This window comes from Neovison vison, chromosome 7 (genome assembly GCF_020171115.1).
Source record: "Neovison vison isolate M4711 chromosome 7, ASM_NN_V1, whole genome shotgun sequence".
Taxonomy (NCBI): domain Eukaryota; kingdom Metazoa; phylum Chordata; class Mammalia; order Carnivora; family Mustelidae; genus Neogale; species Neogale vison.
Genome location: NC_058097.1, coordinates 130,437,664 through 130,460,896, shown reverse-complemented (window position 1 = coordinate 130,460,896; position 23,233 = coordinate 130,437,664). Strand labels below are relative to the sequence as shown.

The following is a 23,233-nucleotide window of genomic DNA, read 5'->3' as shown; positions in this document are numbered from 1 at the left end:
ATCCACTAGGCATTCTTGTGTGTCTGCGAGCTGGGTCCTGTGGAGGTGGCCAGAGCCTCATCTCCCCCAGACTCCTATCCTCTGGGCCAACTATGAATGCTGCTGGGTTTTGGTCCTCCTCAATCTCCCTCTTTTCCTCTCCACCCCCCTTCCCCCTTTCCTTGAAAAATTAGGCCCTTTCTTCCAATGGGTCAGGAGAAGCTCAGAAAATAATTTTTCATCTTTCTGAGGATTTGATGTATTCAAAATGTGTTATCGCCAGTATTTGTTCACAAACATATTACAGATAACCAAACTGTTCAGATCTGACTTTGTTTCTAATAAATATTGTCCATTCAACTGATTGAGGGGTGGAAGTTTTTCTTTCCTGTATTTCTCTTGATAATTATATCAAAACATTTCAAGCAAGACTGATTTTTATGGGCTGGCTGCCTTGTGTGGTGTTGAGGAAGGAGTTTGAAGGGTGGTTCTTGGGTACTACTAACTGGGTAGGTGAGGGGATTGGGTTTGCAGCCCTACCTTAAGGAAGAAGGACAGGCATCACCTGGTGCTTTGCCGGGCAGGAGCACCCGAATTGCTGGGAGGTGAGCAGAGGACTAACGGTGCCGTCATCGAGTATCTTCCCCCAAGTCTGCGCAGCCTTTTCCGTGTTGTATGCATATTTCGCATAGTGCAATCACTGATTCCTGCCGGTCAACATGTGCACAAATGAATCAGATAAATTTCATCCGGTCCTCTGTGCTGGGAAGAACCTGAAGGGGAGGGGATATAGAGCAGAATGGGCAGGGCCTGCCTGGGTTCCAGTAGTCTGGGGAAGTTGGATTAAGCAGTAGACTTTTTCCAAGACCCAGCTAAGATAGGTCCACAGCTGACTTCCACTTAGAGGAAACTATCAGTATAATTGACCTAACATGGAACGTATGTTTTCTCAGGAAGAGAAAGAAAGCTCTTTGCCTCTGGGCATAGAGAGGAAGAAGGAGAGAGGCAGGGCACCATATGCCGGCCCTTGTGGCTCATGTCAAGTATTTGAGTTTTTTCCCAACTTGAAATGGGAAGGCAGTGGAAGTTTGAAACAGCCCTTGACATGCTGTGACTTTTATACTTAACAGTCAGCTTAGTTGTTCTGTGACAATTCCAGGGGCAGGAGACATAGGTAGAAGGTCTCAGTAATACCAGTTAGATGTGGTCATTTCGATGTCCATATTGAAAACGTGCAGAAGCAGAAAACTCCGAATAAATCTTGGAAATTAAAAATGATGGCTTGGCTAAGAAGGAAACATGTCAGAGAAGCAAACCACCACTCCCCTCCCTCCAGCTTAGGCTTTGCCTACTTTTGGGAGGTTGACTTTTTTTTAATTGGTCTGTAGAAGTTTTGTGATACTCAGAATATTAATTCACTATATTTTTTGTATGATGAAAAACGGAACTAGTTTCTTTTTATATATCTATAGATCTATTAATATATACATATGTGTATATGCATATATTATATATAATGCATACAAATAAAAGGAGTTTTTAGTATTGTAGGCATTGATTTATGTTGTTACAGAGACCAAGAAATCCCGTGATCTGCTAGACTGATGTTCTACCAGTTGAAGACCCAGAAATATGGTGGTGTGATTCAGCAGGAGTGCAAAGGCCCGAAAATCTGGCAGCTAATGGTTTAATCCTGAATCTGGGTCCTGTCAACCTTAAAAATAAAAACCAGTTATTTTACTAGCAAAAGATGGGTTTATTTGGAAATAAAAGAGCATCGCAGTCTGGGTCAAACAAACCGGGGCAAAACCATAGGCAAGTCCAGAGAAAAAGGAAAGACATACATTTTTAAGGAGAAAGGGTAAGTTGGGAAAGCTGTTATAAAACAAAAGTTCACTGGAATAAACTGGAAGTTTCAAGTGTGGTGGCTTTTCATTGGCTGAGCTTTTGCAGGAAATGAGGTAGTGTCTCTTCCTCTAGCTAGAAGACAGTGGTACCCACTTGCCAGATGGACTATAAGGTCAAGTCTGTCTCTTCCTGTTGGGTCTGTAACTGACTATGAGGGGTAGGACGTGAGCGCTCCCCCTGCCAAACACCCTGAGCCCATTTTAGTGAGGTGCACTCCGTTGCTAGCTTTCACAGTCCAAACACCCGGGAACCAGAAGGACCCACGTTTGATGTCCCAGGGAAGGCAAAGATGATATGTCATCTCTAACAGAGAGATTGAATTTATGTTTCCTCTGCTCTTTTGTTCTAGTTTTTGATGGCTTGGATCAGCGCCCCTGTAGTGGTGAAGGGGATCTTTTACTCAGTTGACTGATGCAAACACTAATCTCTTCCTGAGATACACATACAGACCCTCCCAGAAATAATTTCTTTACCAGCTACTTGGGCATCTTTTAGCTCAATCAAGTCAACACATAAAATTAACCATCGGAGTCGCGACACTGAAGTCAGTTAAATGTCCTTTGGTTCTTGAAGACATTTTTTTCCACCCTGAGTTCAAGAAGACATTCTTCGGTATTTTCTCTGCTAGCGCCCTGTTTTGAACCTTCAGTCTGCGGTCCACCTCAAGTTTATGTAAGTGATATGAAGTAGAGTTCTACTTTTTTTTTCTCTCAAAAATAGTACATCGCCCCCCCCCCCCACCAGCTTGGTGCAACACCTCCATTATATTCAGATTCCTACGTACACGTGTCTGTGTCGGGCCTCTTTTTCTCGTACATAGATGGGTTTTGTTCGTTGCCATTCAGTTATCACCGCCTGATAATGGAGGAGTCGCTCTTCTTTGTCTTCCTTTTAAGGAGTAATCTTGGAGATTCTTGTTTGAATATCTGACTCCATCACTTACCAGATCTGTCACCTTGAGCGAGTTGCTTAATGTCACCCTGACTCTGCTTCCTCACCTGAGAAACCCGAGGCTTAATTGGAGGGCTCCCCTGATCAGGTCGTTATGAAGATTCAATGAATTATTCTATGCAGACTATTTTGAACAGCATCTGACATTTGATAGTCACCATATGTGTGAGCTACTTTTAATAATATAGTAATATCAGAGGTAAAGAGGGACTTCTATTTCAAAAGATATGGAAAAGAGGGGCGCCTGGGTGGCCTGCTTGGTTAAGTGTGGGACTCTTGATTTCGACTCGGGTCATGATCTCAGGGTTGTGAGATGGGTTTCCATTCTGGGCATGAAGTCTGCTTAAGATTCTCTCTCTCGGGCACCTGGGTGGCTCAGTGGGTTAAGCCGCTGCCTTCGGCTCAGGTCATGATCTCAGGGTCCTGGGATTGAGTCCCGCATCAGGCTCTCTGCTCAGCGGGGAGCCTGCTTCTCTCTCTCTCTCTCTGCCTGCCTCTCCATCTACTTGTGATTTCTCTCTGTCAAATGAATAAATTAAAAAAAAAAAAAAGATTCTCTCTCTCCCTTGCCCTGTGTCCCTACCCCCAGCACTCTCTCTCTCTCTCTAAAACAAAAACAAAAACAAAAACAAAAAAACAAGAAAGAAAGAAAAGGAGAAAAGGGGGAGTGAAAAGACAAATCCAGGAAAAGAAACATATTGTATTACTCATATCCAAGAAAGAGCTAATATCCAGAATATACAAAGTATTCCTCCAAAGAAAGACACACAACCAGCAGAAAAAATGGACAAAATACTTGATTAAGCACTTAATGAAGAAGGAAATCCTAGTGGCTGAGAAGCATATGAAAAAGTCGCTCACCCTCATTTGCAGTCAAGGAAATGCAAATCATAACAGGATACTCCTGTGCCATCACCTGACTGGCTAAAACTAAAGGCTGACAAATCATCAAAGGTTTGCAAGCGTGAAGAACAACCAAGACCCTCATATGAAGCTAGGGCGCATGTAAATTGGTAAAAACAATTAGGAAAAATACCAATTTGGCAAGATAAAGGATGAATTCGCATTCTATGACCAAGAAATCCATTCTCTAGGTATGAATGCCTGTGTGTTGGACATGTTGGAGAATTTTCAGAGCGACGCTCTGTGTAATGGGACCAGAAGCGGAGGCAACTCCCAGGTCCATCCACAGCATAAACATGTGTATGGTGAGTACTGGACAGCCCTGAGACAGAACAGAGTCCAGTTACGTGTGGCAACATAAAAATGACCCCCCCCCAAAAAAATACACAGAAGAACACAGGAAGGTACATAAGGTAGGATTCTATTGATATGTTTATATGAAGTTTTCAAAAATGGACACAATTTCAATTTTATGTTGCTTACCAAAATGAATACGCCTGTTGTTAGAGTAGGATTAGCCTAGAAGGCAGTGGGGGCTGTGATCCCAGAGAAGAAGGACAAGGCAGCATCCTGGGTCCCTGGTGATGTTCTCTTCTTTTGACCTGGGTGGTAGTTCTATTTTTGTTTACTCTGTAATTGTTTGTTAACGGTACATATATGCTTTCCAAATTTCTGTAAACACTCTATATTTCATAATTTTAAGTGTTAAAAAAACTGCTTTCTGCTCTGAAAAAATTAAGTTGTGCAGTGGTTCATAAAATCATTAGATTCATATTGTTTTGTACACTTAAAAAGTCTATATCATATTTCCAATATTTTTTATTCTAATATCCTTTATGGATAGCTTCTTTTATTATTTATTTTTTATATTTAGTAATATTTTATTTTGGGGGACAGGTTTTAAGTTAATTAATTAATTAATTTTAAGATTTTTACTTATTTGAGACAGAGAGAGTGAAAGAACACAAAGGGGGAGCAGATGGAGAGGGAGAGGCAGACTCCCTCCTGAGCAAGGAGCCCAACATGGGGCTCCCTCCCAGGACCCCGAGATCATGACCTGAGCTGAGGGCAGATGCTTAACTGACTGAGCCACCCACGTGACTCTAGAACAGTTTGAGATTAATGAAAAATTGAGAAGATAGTTCAGAAAGTTCCCATATCTCCCAACCCCTCCCACACACCTTTTCCCCTAGTATTTTTTTTAAAGTTTTTTTTTTTATTATTCATTTGAGAGAGAGAGAGCAAACAAGAGCAGGATGAGGGGAGAGTCCGAGAAAGAGGGAAAAGCAGACTCCCCACTGAGCAAGGAGCCCAATGGGAGGCTCCATCTGAGGACTCCAAGATCATGACCTCTTTCCCCCTAACTTCCCCCATGATGCATGTGTCACAATTAACAAATGGGTATCAAATGTTATGATTTACTAAAGGCCGTAGCTTGTTCAGATTACCTCAGGTTTTACCCAAAGTTCTTTTTCTGTTCCAAGATGCCATCCAAGCTACCACATTACATTTAGTTTTTAAATGTCTCCTTAGGGGAGCCTGGGTGGTTCAGTGGGCTAAAGCCTCTGCCTTCTGCTCTGGTCATGATCCCAGGGTCCTGGGATCGAGCCCCACATAGGGCTCTCTGCTCAGCAGGGAGTCTGCTTCCTTTCCTCTCTCTGCCTGCCTCTCTGCCTACTTGTGATCTCTGTCTGTCAGATAAATAAATAAAATCTTTGAAAAAAAAAATGTCTCCTTAGGTTTCTCTTGGCTGTAATAGATTCTCAGACTTTCCTTGTTTCTCACAAAAACGCATATATAGAAACTTGACAATTTGGGGGAGTACTGGTCAACTATATCATAGGATGTCCTCTGTCAGAATTTGTTTTTCTTATGATTCCCCTTGGTTTAGGTGTTCTTCGGAGGCAGTTTGCAGAGGTCCAGTGCCGTTTTTATCACATCTTCTCAAGGGCATATCTCAAGGGCATATATAACATAATGGATGACTCCCGATATTGACTTGGCTGAAATAGTGTTTGTCAGGGCCCTCCATTGTCAAATGTCTCCCCTCACCCCTCGCTACTCTGTACCCCTGAAGGCAGTCAGTAGTCACAGGGCATGCTCGGAGAGCACGGTTTCATGCTCTCCTTTAGGGTGGAGTACGTGTAAGTTATCTGGAATCTTCTGCAGGGCAGATTTGTTTGCCTCTTCTCAGTTTGTGACTCCTAATCACTTATATCAGTGTAAACTCATAGGTATTCATCTTATAATCTGAGTTATAATTCAATAGTACTTTGATTATTTCGTTGCCCAAATTGGTTGGGTTCCGGCCATTAAGAGCTCTTTCCTGTGGTTCCCGGTCTCCTTGAGGTGCCCCCATCAGTGTGTTTGTCCGTGTAGCCTGTCCTTTATTTCAAGCATAGCAGAAAGCTTCGGGCTTTTGTAGTCTATCTCCGGCCCCAGTCCTAGAAAGTTCTTTTCCTCATGGGTTTCCCCAGTTCTTTCTTTTTCATTAGAAGTATCAGTTTTCTGTTTTATTAATCACATCTATTTTTTTTAAAGATTTCTTTTATTTATTTGACAGCAAGAGAGGGAACACAGCAGAGGGAGAGGGAGAGGGAGAAGCAGGCTTCCTGCCAAGCAGGGAGCCCAACTTGGGGCTGGATCCTAGGACACTGAGATCATGACCTGAGCCAAAGGCAGACACTTAACAACTGAGCTACCCAGGGGCTCCAACAACCAGTGAATTTTTATAAATGTTTTATACTTACGTTTTATATGTATTGAAAACATCTTGCATATAATTCTCCATCTTTGCGTTCTATATCTCTTGCTGCTATGTGGTTAGATAAAGTGTATTGCTGTAATATTTTTCTAGTGAGATTTCTCTTTGATAACTACAAGACATCTTTCTTTTATCCTATAAATGCATTTAATGTTAATCACTATCTTTTGTTTAATATTTGCCTGGTTTGACTCTCCCACTCCTTTATTTTCAACCTTAATTTGCTTGGTTTAAAGACTGGTTTGCTTGATTTAAAGATTGGTTTAAAAAAAAAAAACAGAAGAGCTTAGAGAAAGTAGGATAACTACCCAAGACCCTAGCCCCATGATTACATTAGATGGACACTGATTAAATCAAAAGAGGTTACTGCCCAGGTATAAAACTGGAGCCATCAGGACTCCTGGCTACACTAGGAGGCTAGCTAGTAAGAGGATGCTTCTTCTCTGGGTCCAGGAGTCCCTTCAGCTGGAATCAGTTTCTTTGGTAGAAGGTATGTCACTTTGTTATTTGTGCTTGTGAGCAAAAGAATTATTTTTCTGTTATAAATTTAAGAATGTAACTGTAGTCATATATACATATGTGTGTATGTGTATATATATGTACATATATATACAATTTACAATTGAGAAATATGCATTGGGATTATCATTTCCTTGAGTTAAAACAGTTTTCTTATTTTTAAACTTGTTTTCAGATGTGTGGGTTTAATTTTTTTTTCTTACTATCTTCTTGGTAGAAATCACAGATTTTCAGGAAAAAGCAATGCATTTAGCAGGCTGGTATCCAAGAGAATTAGAGTATTTCCTAGAACCGCAAAGGAGTGAACGAACAGAAAGGGAACTGAAGGGGCTCCTGGGTGGGTGGATTAGTTGGTTAAGCATCTGCCTTGGGCTAAGGTCCTGATTTTGGGTCCTGGCATCGGAGCCCCCATCTCAGGCTCCCTGCTCAGTGAGGATTCTGCTTCTCCCTCTCACTCTCCCTCTGTGCTTGCTCTCTCTTAGATAAATAAATAAAATCTTAAAAAAAAAGTCAGGGAACTGGGAAATATGTGGGACTAAATTAGAGACATTGACTGGGTATGGGGCTAGCAGATTTTGGATGGGGCTGATTGAATTAGAATTAGGGTGGGATAGTATAGCTGGAGTTTGAGCAAAGCAAGTTTCATTTAGAGGCTGAATCCTTAAAGGGGACCATTTTCTAGGTCCTTGTGTATCCTCATTTAATATCAAGGTCTTAAGCTAGTAGAACGCAAGCATTTCCTTTGGGTTTTGCTTTTGCTTTTTCCTTTAAAGCATAAAACAGATAAATGAGGACATTTTATATCAGAAAGCAACTTTTCCCTGGTAAAATTCTTTATTTATGCATTCAAAGTACAACTATTATATGCCTATCATTTTTAGTTTTTTTTTTTCATTGGGATCTTGTATTTCTGTTGCAAAAAGGGATGGAAACCTTCTTGCTATCCCATTAGAGCAGCCCCTCTAATCCACAGTGTTGCTTTCCTCCACTTCTGTGACTTGTGGTCAGTTGAGGTCCAGAAGCAGAGGTCCTCCTTCTGATGTTTGCTCAGAAAGTCAATAGTAGTCCAGTGGTACCTTCCAGGGCCTCGTCACTCACCTTACTTCACTCGTCACATAGGCATTTTATCATCTCTCACATGGTAAGAAAGATAAGTACAAACACTTATTGGAAGAGAGGAAGAGCTAACATTCACATAACTTGAATTCTGTGTACTGTTATAATTGTCCCCTTTTATGATTGTTGCTGTTAATCTCTCACTGTGCCTAATTTATACATTAAACTATAGCATAGAAACACGTGTAGGAAAAAAACAATACATATGGGGTTCGGTACTATCCTCGGTTTCAGGCATTCCATGGAGGTCTTGAAGTGTATCTCCGGAGGACAAAGGGAGACTACTGTCCAACAGATTATTAACTGGTGTGCAGAATGCTCTAGATTTCTGGATGCTAATCTGTGTCTAGAAACTTTGTTGAACCCTATTATTTCTAATAATTTATCTTTTGATGAAACATGATTAGGTTTTAATTAGATTGTTTCAAGTGTTTACCCACTAAGGATTATGAGTATATACATTAAGTGAACAATTAATGTACACACTTATGTTCTGTATTTTTTGTCTGCTTGTAGTTTACATAGCACTTTTTTTTCTGTTCTGGGACTCCTTTCCTCTTTTTTAAAATACGTGTATTAAAATAATGAAATAGATTTTGAGTTATTTCAGATACTTTTCTGCATGATATAAGATGATGACTTTTCCATTTCATTTGTTATGGTATTCAGTAACACTGCTAGAGGCTTTTAAAAAAAACTTTTTAAAAGGTTTTATTTATTTATTTGAGAGAGAGAAAGAGAGAGAGTGCACAAATGGGGGTGGGAGAGGGATAAGCAGCCTCCGCTATTGATCGTGGAGCCTGATGCAGGGCTCTATCCCTGGACCCTGAGATCATGACCTGAGCAGAAATCAAGAATCCATTGCTTAACTGACTGAGCAACCCAGGGGCCCCCAAACTGTTAGTTTTTAAAGCATCCTTGCAATAATTTATCACGGTGTGTTATTCTTTTAATGCCCTATTGTGGTAAAAATTTGATAAAATTTTGTTTAAGGTTTTTGCAACTTTTGCCCTAGATATCATTTGCCCTATAGAGTGCTTATCTAATGTTGGCCCTTCTGGGTTTAGCTTCAAGGTTATGCTCGTAGCCTCAGAAAACAAACTGAGGGGTCCCTCAGTTACATCGAGTATTTACTTTTTTATTTTGTATATTTTGGTGAGAACATTTAAGTTCTACTCTCATAAAATTTCAATTATGCAGCACAGTTTATCAAGGATAGTCATTGTGTTTTACATTAGATCCTCAGAACATTCTCAACTTACTGTCTTTTACCAACCTCTTCCTATTACTCCCAGCTCCTCCCAATGACTTTTTCCACTCTGTTTCTGTTTCAACTTAAAAAATTTTTTTTCAAGATTCCATGTATAAGGGATAACATGCAGTATTTGTCTTTCTCTATCTGGTTTACCTCATTTAGCATCATGCTCTCAAGGTCTATGTTGTCCCAAATGGTAGGATCTCCATCTTTCTCCTGAAAGATGAATGATATTCCCTTGTGTGTGTGTGTGTGTATACATACACACACACACACACACATACACACATATATATATATACACACACACATATCACACCTTTCTTGTTAATAGAGAAGTTGAGAATTATTTTTATTGGAGTTTAATTAACATTCAGAGTTATATTGGTTTCAGGTGTATCATATAGTGATTCAACAATGCTATACATTTACTCAGTGCTCATCACGATAAATGTACTCTAAATCACCTCAACTGTTTCACCCATCCCCCCACCCCCCTCGCAACCCTCAGTTTGTTCTCTGTATTTAAGAGTCTATCTTTTCGTTTGCTTCTTTTTTGTTTGTTCTTTTGTTTTGTTTCTTAAATTCCACATATAAGTGAAATTATAGGGTCTTTGTCTTTGTCTGACTTATTTCACTTACCATTATACTCTTCAGGTCCATTAATGTTACTGCAAACCACAAGATCTCACTCCATTTTATGGTGGAATGAGATCCCATTGTATATATATACCACTTCTTTATCCATTCATCTATGCGTGGATGCTTGGATTGCTTCCATATCTTGGCCATTGTGAATAATGTTGCAATAAACATGGGGGAACAGATCTCTCTTTGGTACTTTGCTTTCATTTCCTTTGGGTATATGCTGGGAAGTGGGATTGCTAGGTCCATGTGTTAGCTCTATTTAATCTTTGAGGAACCTCCACACTGTTTTCCATAGGGGCTACACCAATAGACACTCCCGCCAACAGTGCAATTTTTACACTGCATTTCCAACTTTGAAATTAACACTTCTGTTCCAATTTTCTTCTAATTGTTGCGAAATTGGTGTTTGTTTTGTCATCTATTTGATTTCAAACATTCTGTTTGCTTTTCTTAGAATTAGCTTTTAAACGTTCTTGAGGAGACTCTCTGCTGCCATGAAGTCTAACCACTGTGGTCCCCAGAACGCAAGTTGTGCAGTCATGACCTTCCGCCCAACCGCGGAGGAATTTAAAGATTTCAATAAATACATTGCCTACATGGAATCCCAGGGTGCACACCGAGCAGGCCTCGCCAAGGTGATTCCACCCAAGGAATGGAGGGCCAGGCCGACCTATGACGACATCAGTGACATCCTAATTGCAACTCCCCTCCAGCAGGTGGTCTCCGGGCAGGCAGGTGTGTTTACTCAATACCATAAAAAGAAGAAAGCCACGACAGTGGGCGAGTACTGCCGTCTGGCAAACAGCGGGAAGTATCAGACTCCACCACACTCGGGGTTTGAGGATTTGGAGCGAAAATACTGGAAGACGCGTCTCTACGATTCTCCCATCTATGGCGCTGACATCAGCGGCTCCTTGTTCGATGAAAACACCAAAGAGTGGAACCTGGGACACCTGGGAACCATCCAGGACCTGCTGGAGCAGGAGTGCGGCGTGGTGATCGAGGGCGTGAACACCCCCTACCTGTACTTCGGCATGTGGAAGACCACGTTCGCCTGGCACACGGAGGACATGGACCTGTACAGCATCAACTACCTGCACTTCGGGGAGCCCAAGACTTGGTACGCGGTGCCCCCAGAGCACGGCCAGCGCCTGGAACGCCTGGCCAAGGAGCTTTTCCCGGGCAGCGCCCGCGCCTGCGAGGCCTTCCTGCGGCACAAGGTGGCTCTCATCTCGCCCACGGTGCTCAAGGACAACGGGATCCCGTTCAGTCGGATCACGCAGGAGGCGGGCGAGTTCATGGTGACCTTTCCCTATGGCTACCACTCTGGCTTCAACCACGGCTTCAACTGCGCCGAAGCCATCAACTTCGCCACCCCGCGCTGGATCGATTATGGCAAGGTGGCCTCGCAGTGCAGCTGCGGGGAGGCCAGGGTTACCTTTTCCATGGACGCCTTCGTGCGCATCCTGCAGCCCGAGCGCTATGAGCTGTGGAAGCGCGGGCAGGACCGGGCTGCCGTGGACCACACGGAGCCCGTGGCGCCCGGCGGTCCGGAGCTGAGCGCCTGGCGGGAGGTGCGCGGCCCCGGGAGAGGCACGTGGAGCCTGCGGCACCTGCCACCGCGCCGGGCCCTACGGGGCCCGCGACCCGGGGCGGCTGGCTGGGGCCCCCGCCGCCGGCGCCGCCGCCTGGCTCCGCGCCAGGCCTCCCCGCGCCCCTTACCCGCCCAGAGTTCTTCCTCTGCTGCCCAGTGTGGGGCTGTCCCCTCCTGCCCCTCCAGGGAGCCCGGCCCCACCGGGCCACAGCCCCCCACTCCCTGTGCCCCAGGTCCCCGGCCCTCCCCTGGCAGGTGTGGTCCTGGTCGTCGTCCTCGGGAACAGGGTGCTCAGGGGGCTCAGGGGCCTAACCTCCAAGCCCGGGCCAAGAGGCGTGTCTTGGGGGAAGCGGGGTACCCAGCTCCGCACTCTGAGGCTCAGCCCTTTCCTGTGGATGGAGGCTGGGTGGACAAGGCGGCACCCCTGAGTCTTGGATTCCGGTTTTATGCTCAGGCTTCTGGGTGCTCCTGTGCCCCTGATCTTCAACCCTTAGGGCCCCCATTGGATCCTGATTATCAGATGCACCCTGGCCCGTGCCTGCTATCCCTGGACAGTATTAGAGTCAGCTTCTCTGACAGTATTCCCCTCGCTCTTCCTGATGTCGCCAGAACTCAGAAAACATTCCCCAGGAACGCTGATGGGCACTGCAGGGTCCCTCTAACCCTCTCGAGGTTGGTAATGATGGACCACACTTATGCCTCTATGAATCCGACGCCAGTTCCAGCTGCCAACGTCTCTTCCATCCCTGATTCTGATCCTCTGAGATTAAAGCCAAGGGCAGCTGTGCTCTTTGAATCCTGGGATTTGTTCAGGCCTGATGGAAGATCTTCAGCCTTTGAGCTGTTGACTTTTGAAGACTTTGCCCAATATAGCTGCATCTGACTGTCAACCCCGGGAAGTGTAGGCTGGGCCTATCCCAGTAGAGGGGCTTTGTCTTCTAGAAAAGAGAGATTACCAAAGATGCCAGATACTTTCTCCTGCTAGGACAGCCAGGACTCCCAGTGAGTGGCTCCCAACAGCTGCCCACAGAATGCTATAGTACTTCTCAGGGAATCTCAGCTCACCCCTGAAAGACCAAAAGGTCTTTGGACTCTGACTTGGCCTAGATGCCACGGACACTGCTTGTTCCTGAGGTCACCCCGCCCCCCCCCCAGGATATCTGCCCTGCAGTAATTTGGGGCAACACTGGATGTTGCTGAGAATCTGACCAAACCCCTCCATCCTCATATTACATCTGGGCCTCTAAGTCACTGATCCTGGCTGCCCCTGGACATTGCCACAGCCACAACTGAGCCCCAGAAGCTTCTCCTGCTTCGGCAGCTCTGACACACCCCACCTTTCAGGCCACTGCTCAGGCTGAAACCAGAGCGCATTGAGTCTGTCAGCCAATTCCACCTCAGGGATGTTTTTAACTTTATTGATGTTTCTTAAAGTTGTTATCTATACTGTGTATCTGCAAAGCAAAGAAAGGTTCAAATTCTTAAAATAGATTTTTACAATGTATTTAAGGGGTGCATGGTGGCTCAGTGGGTTAAGCCTCTACCTTCAGCTCAGGTCATGCTCTCAGGGTCCTGGGATTGAGTCCCCGGTCAGGCTCTCTGCTTGGTGAGGAGCCTACTTCCCTCTCTCTCTCTGCCTGCCTCTCTGCCTACTTGTGATCTCTCTGTCAAAATAAATAAATACAATAAAAATAAAATAAAATGTATTTAAAACAAGACAACAGGTCCAAAATGAAGTGTCTTGTGATAAGCCCCATGTCACAAAAGAGTGAGTTAACTGTAAGTTTAAGCTCTCTCAGCAATGGAGTTTAAACCAGCTTATCAGGAATTGCCTGGCCAGTACTAGTGTGGGTATCTGCCTGCTAGTCTCCCCCATCCTTTTTTTTATTTAAATTTTTATTTTTTTAAATTTTTAACATTTTTTTTAAGATTTTATTTATTTATTTGACAGACAGAGATCACAAGTAGGCAGAGAGAGAGGAGGAAGCAGGCTCCCTGCTGAGCAGAGAGCCCGACGTGAGGCTCGATCCCAGGACCCGGAGATCATGACCCGAGCTGAAGGCAGAGGCTTAACCCACTGAGCCTATTTATTTGACAGAGGGAGACACAGCAAGAGAGGGAACATAAGCAGGGGGAACAGGGAGAAGGAAAAGCTGGCCTCCCGCCGATCAGGGATCCTGATGCAGGACCCGATTCCAGGACCCCAGGGACCATGACCCAAGCCAAAGGCAGACACCGAACTGACTGAGCCACCCTGGTGCCCCTCCCCCATCCTTTAAGTAACCCTGCTGTACTCAGCCCAGTTTTTGGCCTACTATGACTTCTTTGTTCCTGTTCCCTTCTGCCTATGAAAGCCTTTCATCTTGGAGTTCCTATCTATCTGCTAGATTGGATGCTGCCTGATTTGAATTGATTTCTGCTCAAATAAAGTCTAAAAATTTTTTACGTGCCTCAGTTTTTTAACAGTCTGAACACAGAGTGATTCGGAATAGTTAAAAAGAACAAGCAAAACGATGCCACACAAAATACAAGCAGAGAGCAGGTGTCTTGGGTCTTAATAACAGACACGCCAGAATGGAGACTAAAAGGAACATAGAAAGGTTTTTCATAACACCAGTGGCTAAATTTCACCAAGTACATACAGCCATCATGAAAGTCCATGCAACTTTGACAAAATTATTCTTTAGATGAAGAGCAGATTTTAAAACAGAACAAGTTGAAAGAATCACATCAAAATAGGAGAACTTGTCACTTTATGTGATATTGTGATTTGTAACAAGAAATAGACATTGGCCTTTATCCCCATTTCCGGCATAGAGCTCCTAAACCCTTAGAATCTCGTAAGAAATAAGAACGATAAAGGTGTCTTTTGTTACATTAGCAATGTGATTTTTGCAATGCCTGTAGGTCACCTAAATGTGACTCACCAGAGAAACCAACCTTGTGATTAAAGGGTTGGAACTTTCAGTCCCACGTCCTTGACCTCCAGCAAGGGGATGAGAGCCTGGAGGTTGAATCAATTGCCAACGGCCAATGATTTAACCGATCAGATCCAGGCGATGAAACCACCGGTTTGGAGAGCTTCTGAGTTGGTGAATACATTGGGGTGCTGGGAGAGGGCCAGGACACTCTGCCCCCCTTCCCTCTACCTTGTCCTCGGCATCTTTTCTATCCAGCTGTTCCTGAGTCCTATCATTTTATTAAAAAACTGGTGACTTAGGAAATAAAATGTTTTCCTCATTCTGTGAGCTATTCTAACAAATTAATCAAGCCAGAAGAAGGGGTCGAGGGATTTTTAGCTAGTTGGTCAGAAGTACAGGCAAGTGCTGAAGGGGGGGTGGGCAAGGGGGGGAATGCAGGGGGTACAGCAGTCTTGACACCGTCCCTTGTAGCACCTGATACGATCTCCAGGTAGATAGTTTTGTTACAGGATTTGTGTCCCCTTAGTGCCCATAGTTCTTGGTCGTGCTCCTTTGAAGAATGAAGAGGTAGACCAGGTGGAGAGTGGTAGGCAGCAAAGCAAGGTTTATTGAGCAAGAGTACAAAGCTTCTGGAGAAGGAGGGGTCCCAAATGGGTTGTCCCCAAAGTTTCTAAGTTTGGGGGGTTTTATGAGCTCTTTTGCAGAACTTTCTTAAGCAATCAGGGAGTAGCTGAGTCGTGCCAATCAGGGCTTTGGTCATGTAACTGTACTTATTGGGTTTTTAGTCCATGTGCTGATGGTTCTTTTTTGCTGCCATGTGGGGGCTTATGTTTTACCTGCCCCTTACCTGTAATTTTAACAAATCATTTTGCAGTTAATTGTCTTATTTTAGGAGGTTTTACAGAAGTCATTTGTGCAAAGGCTGCAAAGCAGAATGTCAGTAGGGTCCTGTCTAAGCTGCAAAACAGGACATCAGTGCTGTTTTATCTTAGCTGTCCTGACTCTATATTTCCTTGCTGGGGACCTTGACCCCAACTACCTACCTATCCACCTGACTCCTAACAGTTTCAGAATTGAGTCGAGTTCTTGTACAACCTGCTGGTATTCTCAGAATTGGCAGTGGTGCTGGTGTGGGGAAACTGGGACACACATCACAACTGGGTGGGCAGAACCCCCTTTACCTAACCTAGTGCAAGACAGAAAAAATGGACAGACATAAGGATCTAAAAAACTTAAACGGCATTAACAATAGGCAGAACTTACGTACCTGGCAATAGGGAACACTCGCTTTTGTCAAGTGCCATCAATCACAAAAATTGACAATATATTAGGGTGAAAAAAAATTGACAATATGTTAGGGTGAAAAAAAAGCATCAATAATTACAAAAACAAAGTATGAAAAAACCCTTATCATTATTGTGTGATAATCACACTAAAAATTAGGGGTGCCTAGGTGGCTCAGTCAGTTGGGCATCTGACTCTTGGTTTTGGCTCAGGTGGTGAGACATTAATTTCATTTCTAAAAAATTAATTTCTAGTTTTTTTGTTTTTGCTTTTTTTTTTTTTAAAGATTTTATTTGTTTATTCGACAGACAGAGACCACAAGCAGAGAGAGAGGCAGGCAGAGAGAGAGGGAAGCAGGCTCCCTGCTGAGCAGAGAGCCCGATGCGGGACTCGATCCCAGGACCCTGAGATCATGACCTGAGCTGAAGGCAGCGGCTTAACCCACTGAGCCACCCAGGCGCCCTGTTTTTGCTTTTTATTTTAGAAAGAGAGAGCATGTGAAAGGGGGTACAGAGGGAAAGGGAAAGAATTCTCAAGCAGATGCCCCTTGCTTCACAGTTTTAAAGCAAGCACAACATTGATAGAAAAACCTAATAAATTGATAGAAAAACCTAATAATGAGAGCAAATAATAGGCAAATGTTCTTTATGAACACCCATGCAAAAGCTTTAAATTAAAATTAGTTACATTATAAAAATAATGTAATGACTAAGTGGGGCTTATTGCAGGTAGGTAATGTTGGTTTAAAATTTTAAAAATCTGGTAATATAACTCACCTTATTAATAGTTCCAAGAATGAAAGTTATATGACCATTTTTTATGGATGCTTTAAATACACCCCCACATATGAATCTATGAAAGAACAATTCCTTAAAATGAAAGCACTTTCTGTATCTAGTTAGCTATTTTATATTTGAGACATTTCTACCAGCAATTACAATAGAATTAGAAGTATAAACCAGGACAAAATATTAGAACTTTAATTGATGGAAGGGAAGTGATGAAATTAGTCATTTTTTTTAAGTAGATATGATTAAAAACCTAGAAAACTCAAGAAGGAGTATAGTTATATCTTTCTTGTTTTCGTCTTACTCTACCCTAGCAGGGTTCTGTGCTCCCAGGTTTTACTTCTTGGAAGAAGAATTCAATCAAAACTTTGTTGTCCTGTGGTGCCTGGGTGGCTCAGTTAGTTCAGCGTCTGCCTTTGGCTCAGGTCATGATCCCAGAGTCCCAGGATCGAGCCCACATTGGGCTCCCTGCTCATCGGGGAGTCTGCTTCTCTTTCTCCCACTCCTCCTGCTCATACTCTCTCTCACTTTCTCAAATAAACAAGTAAAATCTTAAAACACACACACACACACACACACACAACTTTGTTGTTTATCTAAAATGAGTAGCAAAAGGAGAGAACCAAGACAACCAGACATTTGGAGATTTCCAATTAGATTTAAAAAAAAGATACATATTGGGTATATTTTATGCAAACTGAGGGAGTAGTCAGCATTGGTTAAGGATTGTTAAAGTCAAAATTTCAGAAAAGGTGAGGTCACAGGGTGACTAAGTTGGCGTGAGGATAAAGATCATTTAAGAAAGGGAAGAGGTAAGCTTGTCACCTTTCCCATTTTCCTTGTTTATATCGGTGGTCACCCGCACAGTCATTTTGGTTGACCCTGAACAACATGGGTTTAAACTTTGAGAGTCTATTTATATGTAGATTTGTTCTGATACATACAGTATGGTACTGGAAATGCATTTTCTCTTCCTTTTTGATCCTTCCTTCCTTTCTTTCTTAGAGAGAGAGTGAGAGGAGGGGATGGGGGAAGGGGCAGAGAGAGAATCTTAAGCAGGCTCTTGGTCCAGCACCGGCTCGATCTCTTGACCTGAGCTGAAATCAAGAGTTGGATGCTTAACCGACTGAGAACCCCCCCACTTTCTTTTGATTTTCTTAATAGCATTTTCTTTAGTTTACTTTATTGTAAGAACACAGTATATAATTTAAAAAAAACACAAAGTATGTGTTAATTGACTAATCAGTAAGGCTTCTCGTCAACATTAGGCTTTATATTTGGGGAAGTCAAAAGTTATTTTCAGATTTTCAACTGTGCGTTACCTCTAACCTCCACATTGTTCAAAGATGACTGTATTTTAAACTTTCTGCCTTTTCCAGAACCTCTGTTTTATCACTTCTCCCATTTTTAGGCAGATGACCTTAATCCCTACTTTTTAACGAACTCTCCAGAACGATCTCGGACCTTTCTCCTTCGAACTTCGGCAACACTCTATTAGATTCTTGAGCACAGACAATACGCCAGGAACCATACCAAGCATCAACATCAGCAGATCATTTCATACACAAAATCGCCTAATGTGGTAGAAGGTATTACCAATCTCATTATATAGATGAAAAAATAAAATTACAGAAAAATTGGATAAAATGCTTAAGGTTACCATTTAGTAAATATTGGGATCAGTACTCAAAGCCAACTTGTCAATTAATGCTCATTCTGCACATGTCTTATCTCCCCATGGATATAAACATCTTCTGACTCATTTTTGTATTCTTCATTGAGCTTATATTGATACCTTAAGCATTGCAGTCACTCAATTCATTTAGCTAAAGTTTTTCAACTCTCTCCTGACTAAAAAATTCTCTGGATCCTTACCTTTCCACCTTTTTGTGGATTTTAATTTTAATTCTATCTTGAATTACAGTGTGGATCCATTGGATTAGGATACAGCTGATTGAATTAAAGTGTTACTGAGGCGTTCCTGGAAGGCTCAGTCAGTTAGGTCTGTGACTTTTGATCTCAGGGTCCTGAGCTGAAGCCCCTCTTTGGGTATAGAGCTTACTTAAAAAATAAATAAATAAATAAATAAATAAATAAAATGTTGTTGGCTTATCACCCCATTCCTTTTCATTTTGAAAACAGCTCCAGTGAGAAAGCACTTTATGGGTCTGGGAGTGTCTTATTTGAAATTAGGATTTCATATCAGTGGAAGATAGGCTATGTATTATTGGGTTTTTTTTGTTTTTGTTTTTTTTTTTTTTGTATTATTGTTTTTTGAAGGTTTTTTTTTTGTTAAGTATGTGAAATTGATGGAAAGGGTGAACTTTCTCTTGATAAAAGTCTAAAGCTTTTGTTTTTCAGTTGTGGAAACATTTTCTAATTTTTGCACTGGAAATCATGATAGATGGGGTTTCTATTTCTCCTGGATTAAAAATGAATATATATATATATAATTAAGTAAAAAAATATATATATACACTAAGTTATTATCTCATGGATGGTAACTAGTTTTGCTATGTTGTCATGTTAAAAGTTCTGAAGTCAGGGTGAGTGGGTGGCTCCGTTGGTTAAATGTCTAGGGTTGTGAGATCAAGCCCCATCTGGAGCTTTGTGTTGGGCTTGAAGCCTAGTTAATTCTTTTTCTCTGTCTCTGCTTCTGCCTATTCCACTCCCGTCTATCTCTCAAAATAAATAAATGAATAAATAAGTAAGTAAGTAAATAAATAAATAAAATCTTTTAAAATGTCTTAAAGACAGATTTTATCAGGCAGTCTTTATTTTATGGGAAACTGAAGGAGCAGACCAGAGTTTGACTTGAAGATTTTGAGGATATCGAGGGATTGGATGAGAAGAGTGCTCAGTGAATTTAGTTTTTGATAAAACACGTAATCAATTCATCCTGCATCAGTTTGAGGTTGCAAACAGGAAAGCATATTTCTGGGTCTTGGAAAATGCTCCTGGGAAATCAGGATTTCGTATTGTTGGACAATTGCCTGTTTATTCCTCCGCCCTTGTTCTTTAAAACAAACAAGCATGTACAAGAGATTAAGGCAGGAACTATTTACATTTGAAATAGTTTAAAGTTTTTTAATCTTTACTTTTTATTTTGGTGATTAAGAACATTTAAAAAGTTTTTAGTCAAATCTTCACAGTATTAAGGCATGTGAGTCTTTGTACCTTTTCGTCTTCAGTCTTGAAAGAAATATTTTTACCCCAAATAGTTTTTGTTTTTGTTTTTTGTGAGATGGTAACAAACTGAGGTTTATTAGCAGTGAAAAAGAACATTTTGGAGACTGATGGGTCTGCTGACAACGGAATTATATTGGAGCTGACTGAATAAAATTATTCTTTCAATTATGACTATCTTCAATAATATTTTTTGATTGAAATGCCAATCAAAAAATATCCCATTTCCTTTGCGCAAGAAACTGCTGAAAATAGAATTTAGTTCCTGAACGAATTGGCAGGCTGGGGGGTATTCTTATAATTTTAGTTGCTTGAAGAGTTCAAGTTAGAATGGGTGGCGGTGGTTCCTGACATCGATGAGAGCCTTTAGCACTGTAGTAACCAATACTTACGTTTATATGATTGTGGGTTTCACGTGGACCTCCAGCAACTTCAGCTCTATCCAGAACAGACCTTGGGATTTAGGACTTTGATGCTTATTCATTTGAAACTATAGCATCTCAGGAACATGGCATCTAGAATATAAGCTGTACAATAAGGACGGTTCGTCCAGTCGTGAAAAATATTTAAATATTTCAGGAATACGTTGCTTACATGGAACACGGAGTCCAAATACAGGCACAGAACCCGCCTGGCGGAGAAATGGGAAACCAGAACGCCGGATACCGCTGCAATAGCCACTCCTGTCCAGCAGGGGGCGAGGGGGGCGGGGAGCCTGGTCATTAGCTACACGGAAAGAGAGGGCCGGGCTGCGGGGAAGCACCGCCCGCTGCGGTGGAAAGCCCAAGGATCAGATCCAGGCATAGGTGGATTATGAAGATTTGGAGCGAAAATATTTGAAGAAACGCTTATACAAACGACCAAAGTATGGCATTAAAATCCAAAGGCTCTTTATATGATCCAGTCTCTGAAAGACGGGAACCATTCAGGACCTGTCGGAGCCAGCAGTGCGGCAGCCCAGCCCGGAGCTGAGCGCCTGGAGGGAGGTCTGTCCCGAATCTCCACCCACCTGCTTAGCTAGGAGGCAGGGTCGCTGTCACCGTCCTCGGGAACAGGAGGCTCGGGAGTCGGCTGCCCGGGCCCGCGGCCAGGATGCGCCTCGGTGGGCACAGTGCGCACAACTCCGGACCCGGAGGCTAGTCCGCTCCAAGACGACGCTCGGGACCTAAGCCCCGCAAGCTGTCACCAGGCTAAGGCTTCCGCAGCTCAGAGTCCTTGAACGGCCCCTGGACCTTGCTTCCTCCCGTCCCTCCCAGTCCTTCCTGGTTGCCTCATTGGTGCCACCACTTAACGCTGTGAACCATCATTCCAGCTCTCGGCCAAAGTGGAGTTTGCAAAACGCTATTATGTTTCTGACGGAGCTCTCCAAAAACGCTCCTGGACGCTGCAGAATTCTGTCTGGATCCCTGGCAACTAGTGGCATAAGTTCCTGATCTCCTTTGCACCTCGAAGCTTGTGGTCAAAAAGATTAGGTTTGGCGTCAAATGGGTTCAAATCCTAGCTCTGTCACTGACTAGAAGTTATGGGAACTTGAGCAAGTTAATTCCCCCTCTCAGAGCGTCCGACTGCTGTCTGTGCCCATTTCACAGTCGCCGTAAGGATCTTACTAGCTAATCCTTCAAGCTATCTTTTAATGGTGACTGCTGTATTCTATCATGTAATCAACTAACAGTAGTTAACATTTGATCTTGACTGCCTCTGTAGGGGCCACCTGGGAATTTGGGTTCTACATCACCTTTGGAAAAGTCTGGGTCAGAATAAGAAAGATTTTAGGTGAGCACTCTTAGAATAAAAATAGAAGAGAAAGTCCAAAGGACACCTATACTTACCATCTGGGAAGGGAGCTTAAAGTCAGAGGAATGACGTTAAGACCAGAGCTTTGTAAGGCACTGAAAGTGTGTGAGTGTGTGTGTCTGTATGTGTATGTAAGTGCGTGCGTGTGTGTGTGTGTGTGTGTGTATGTGTGTGTTGCCTCCTTTCTGCTCTCCTGCAGCTGTAAGGAATGAAGTCTTAGTTTTCCTGGAGCAGCAAGTAAATAGGGAGGTAGGTTTTCTCTTTCTCCAGCCAGGCTTGGAGAAGGAAGAATGAGATGGTGTGGCCGCGAAGAGGTGGGGAGATGGGTCTTAGTCCTTGGGATGCATGGTAGACAAGAAAGGAGACTTGGGGAAGCCTGCCTGGGTCGAGAGCAGTCTGGGAGACTTAACTACAGCAAAGGCTCTGTGCTTTTCCTCATCAAATGTTGGCAAGGACATTCAGAGCAGGACTTGTTTCTCTAGACATACAACTAGAGCTGTGGACTGAGGCTCTGATACCTGCAAAGTGGCCAGTGTGGGGGGCTGTGTGAGCTCTGCCTGCCTCCTCTTTGGGCTTCTGGTGTAAGATGGGCCCCAGGACAGTGGGTAATACATCTTTGGGGTCCTGAGACTTGTTGTTGGCCAGGGAGAGTAGTCAGCCCTGTGGGTGGAGAAAACTCCGTAGTCATTGGAATTACACAGGACATCATGCATCATGTGAGACACTTTAAAAGACATAAGTTGCTACAGTGAGGACACCAAGAAGGAAATCAGAGCTGCTGGACTGTCTCCTTGGCTGATTGCGGGTGAATTAAAGTCACTGTAGTAAGACCCTATTCCTGGAGAGCATAATGCTTTCTACTCCGGCTCCCCCCTGCTCGCCTCCCTTGCCCTTCTGTGTTTGTGCACCTGCCCGTCCCCTCAGCCCTCCCACCAGGAAACCCAGCGCCTGAGGCCCATTCAGGCTGGTTGTGACAATGGAGCCAGGTTGCCTGGGCCACTCCACATGGCGTCGCTGTGACCTGATTCGAGACCTGCAGAGGCTCGCCTTCCTCACCCCCTCACAGACCTCGACTCCCCAAGGTGACTCCCGGGAACCTTGGGACTCTGCTTGTCCATTACAAATCGCCTTCGGTCCTTGGTCTGGGAAATCTGGGAAGTCTGTCATGCTAGAGAGTGGTCATGAGTCTCTATTCATTCTTCCTCCTTACCTCTTTCCCTGTAGCTTCTGACTCTTGTTTTGGTGGTAAAGGAGAGACACAATCGTGCCGTTGAGGTGGCTCTGTGTTTTCCCTCTGTGCACAAACTCAGTTCATCGATATACACGCTCGGGCTCCAGATGTGCGAAGCTGATTCTGAATCATGACGTATTTCTCCAGTCACGGCTTTTCCCTGGTCAGCAGTAACTGATAGGGCAGAACCCGACTCAAAATCAGAGAATGTCATCTGGACCTGTGCTTTGCCACCTTCTAGCTGGCGATCTGCAGCAAGCGTTCACTGACGTGCCAACGTTCCAGGGCAAGAGTGTGTGCAAAGCTGCGGGATGACCTTGCCATGGGCACGTGGGAGGTGCCCAGGGCATTTGGCGGGGTATCACACATCCTCGCTGCCCCTCGGGCAAGCA

General features: G+C 43.4%; 1 protein-coding gene across 1 annotated transcript; it reads left to right on the top strand.

Annotated features, from left to right (window-relative positions):
- The first annotated feature begins 10,537 nt into the window (after positions 1 to 10,537).
- On the top strand, positions 10,538 to 12,520 carry LOC122913475 (lysine-specific demethylase 4D-like). The gene has a single exon (XM_044260194.1). The coding sequence runs from the start codon at positions 10,538 to 10,540 to the stop codon at positions 12,518 to 12,520; it is 1,983 nt and encodes a 660-aa protein (XP_044116129.1).
- The last annotated feature ends 10,713 nt before the right edge of the window (positions 12,521 to 23,233 follow it).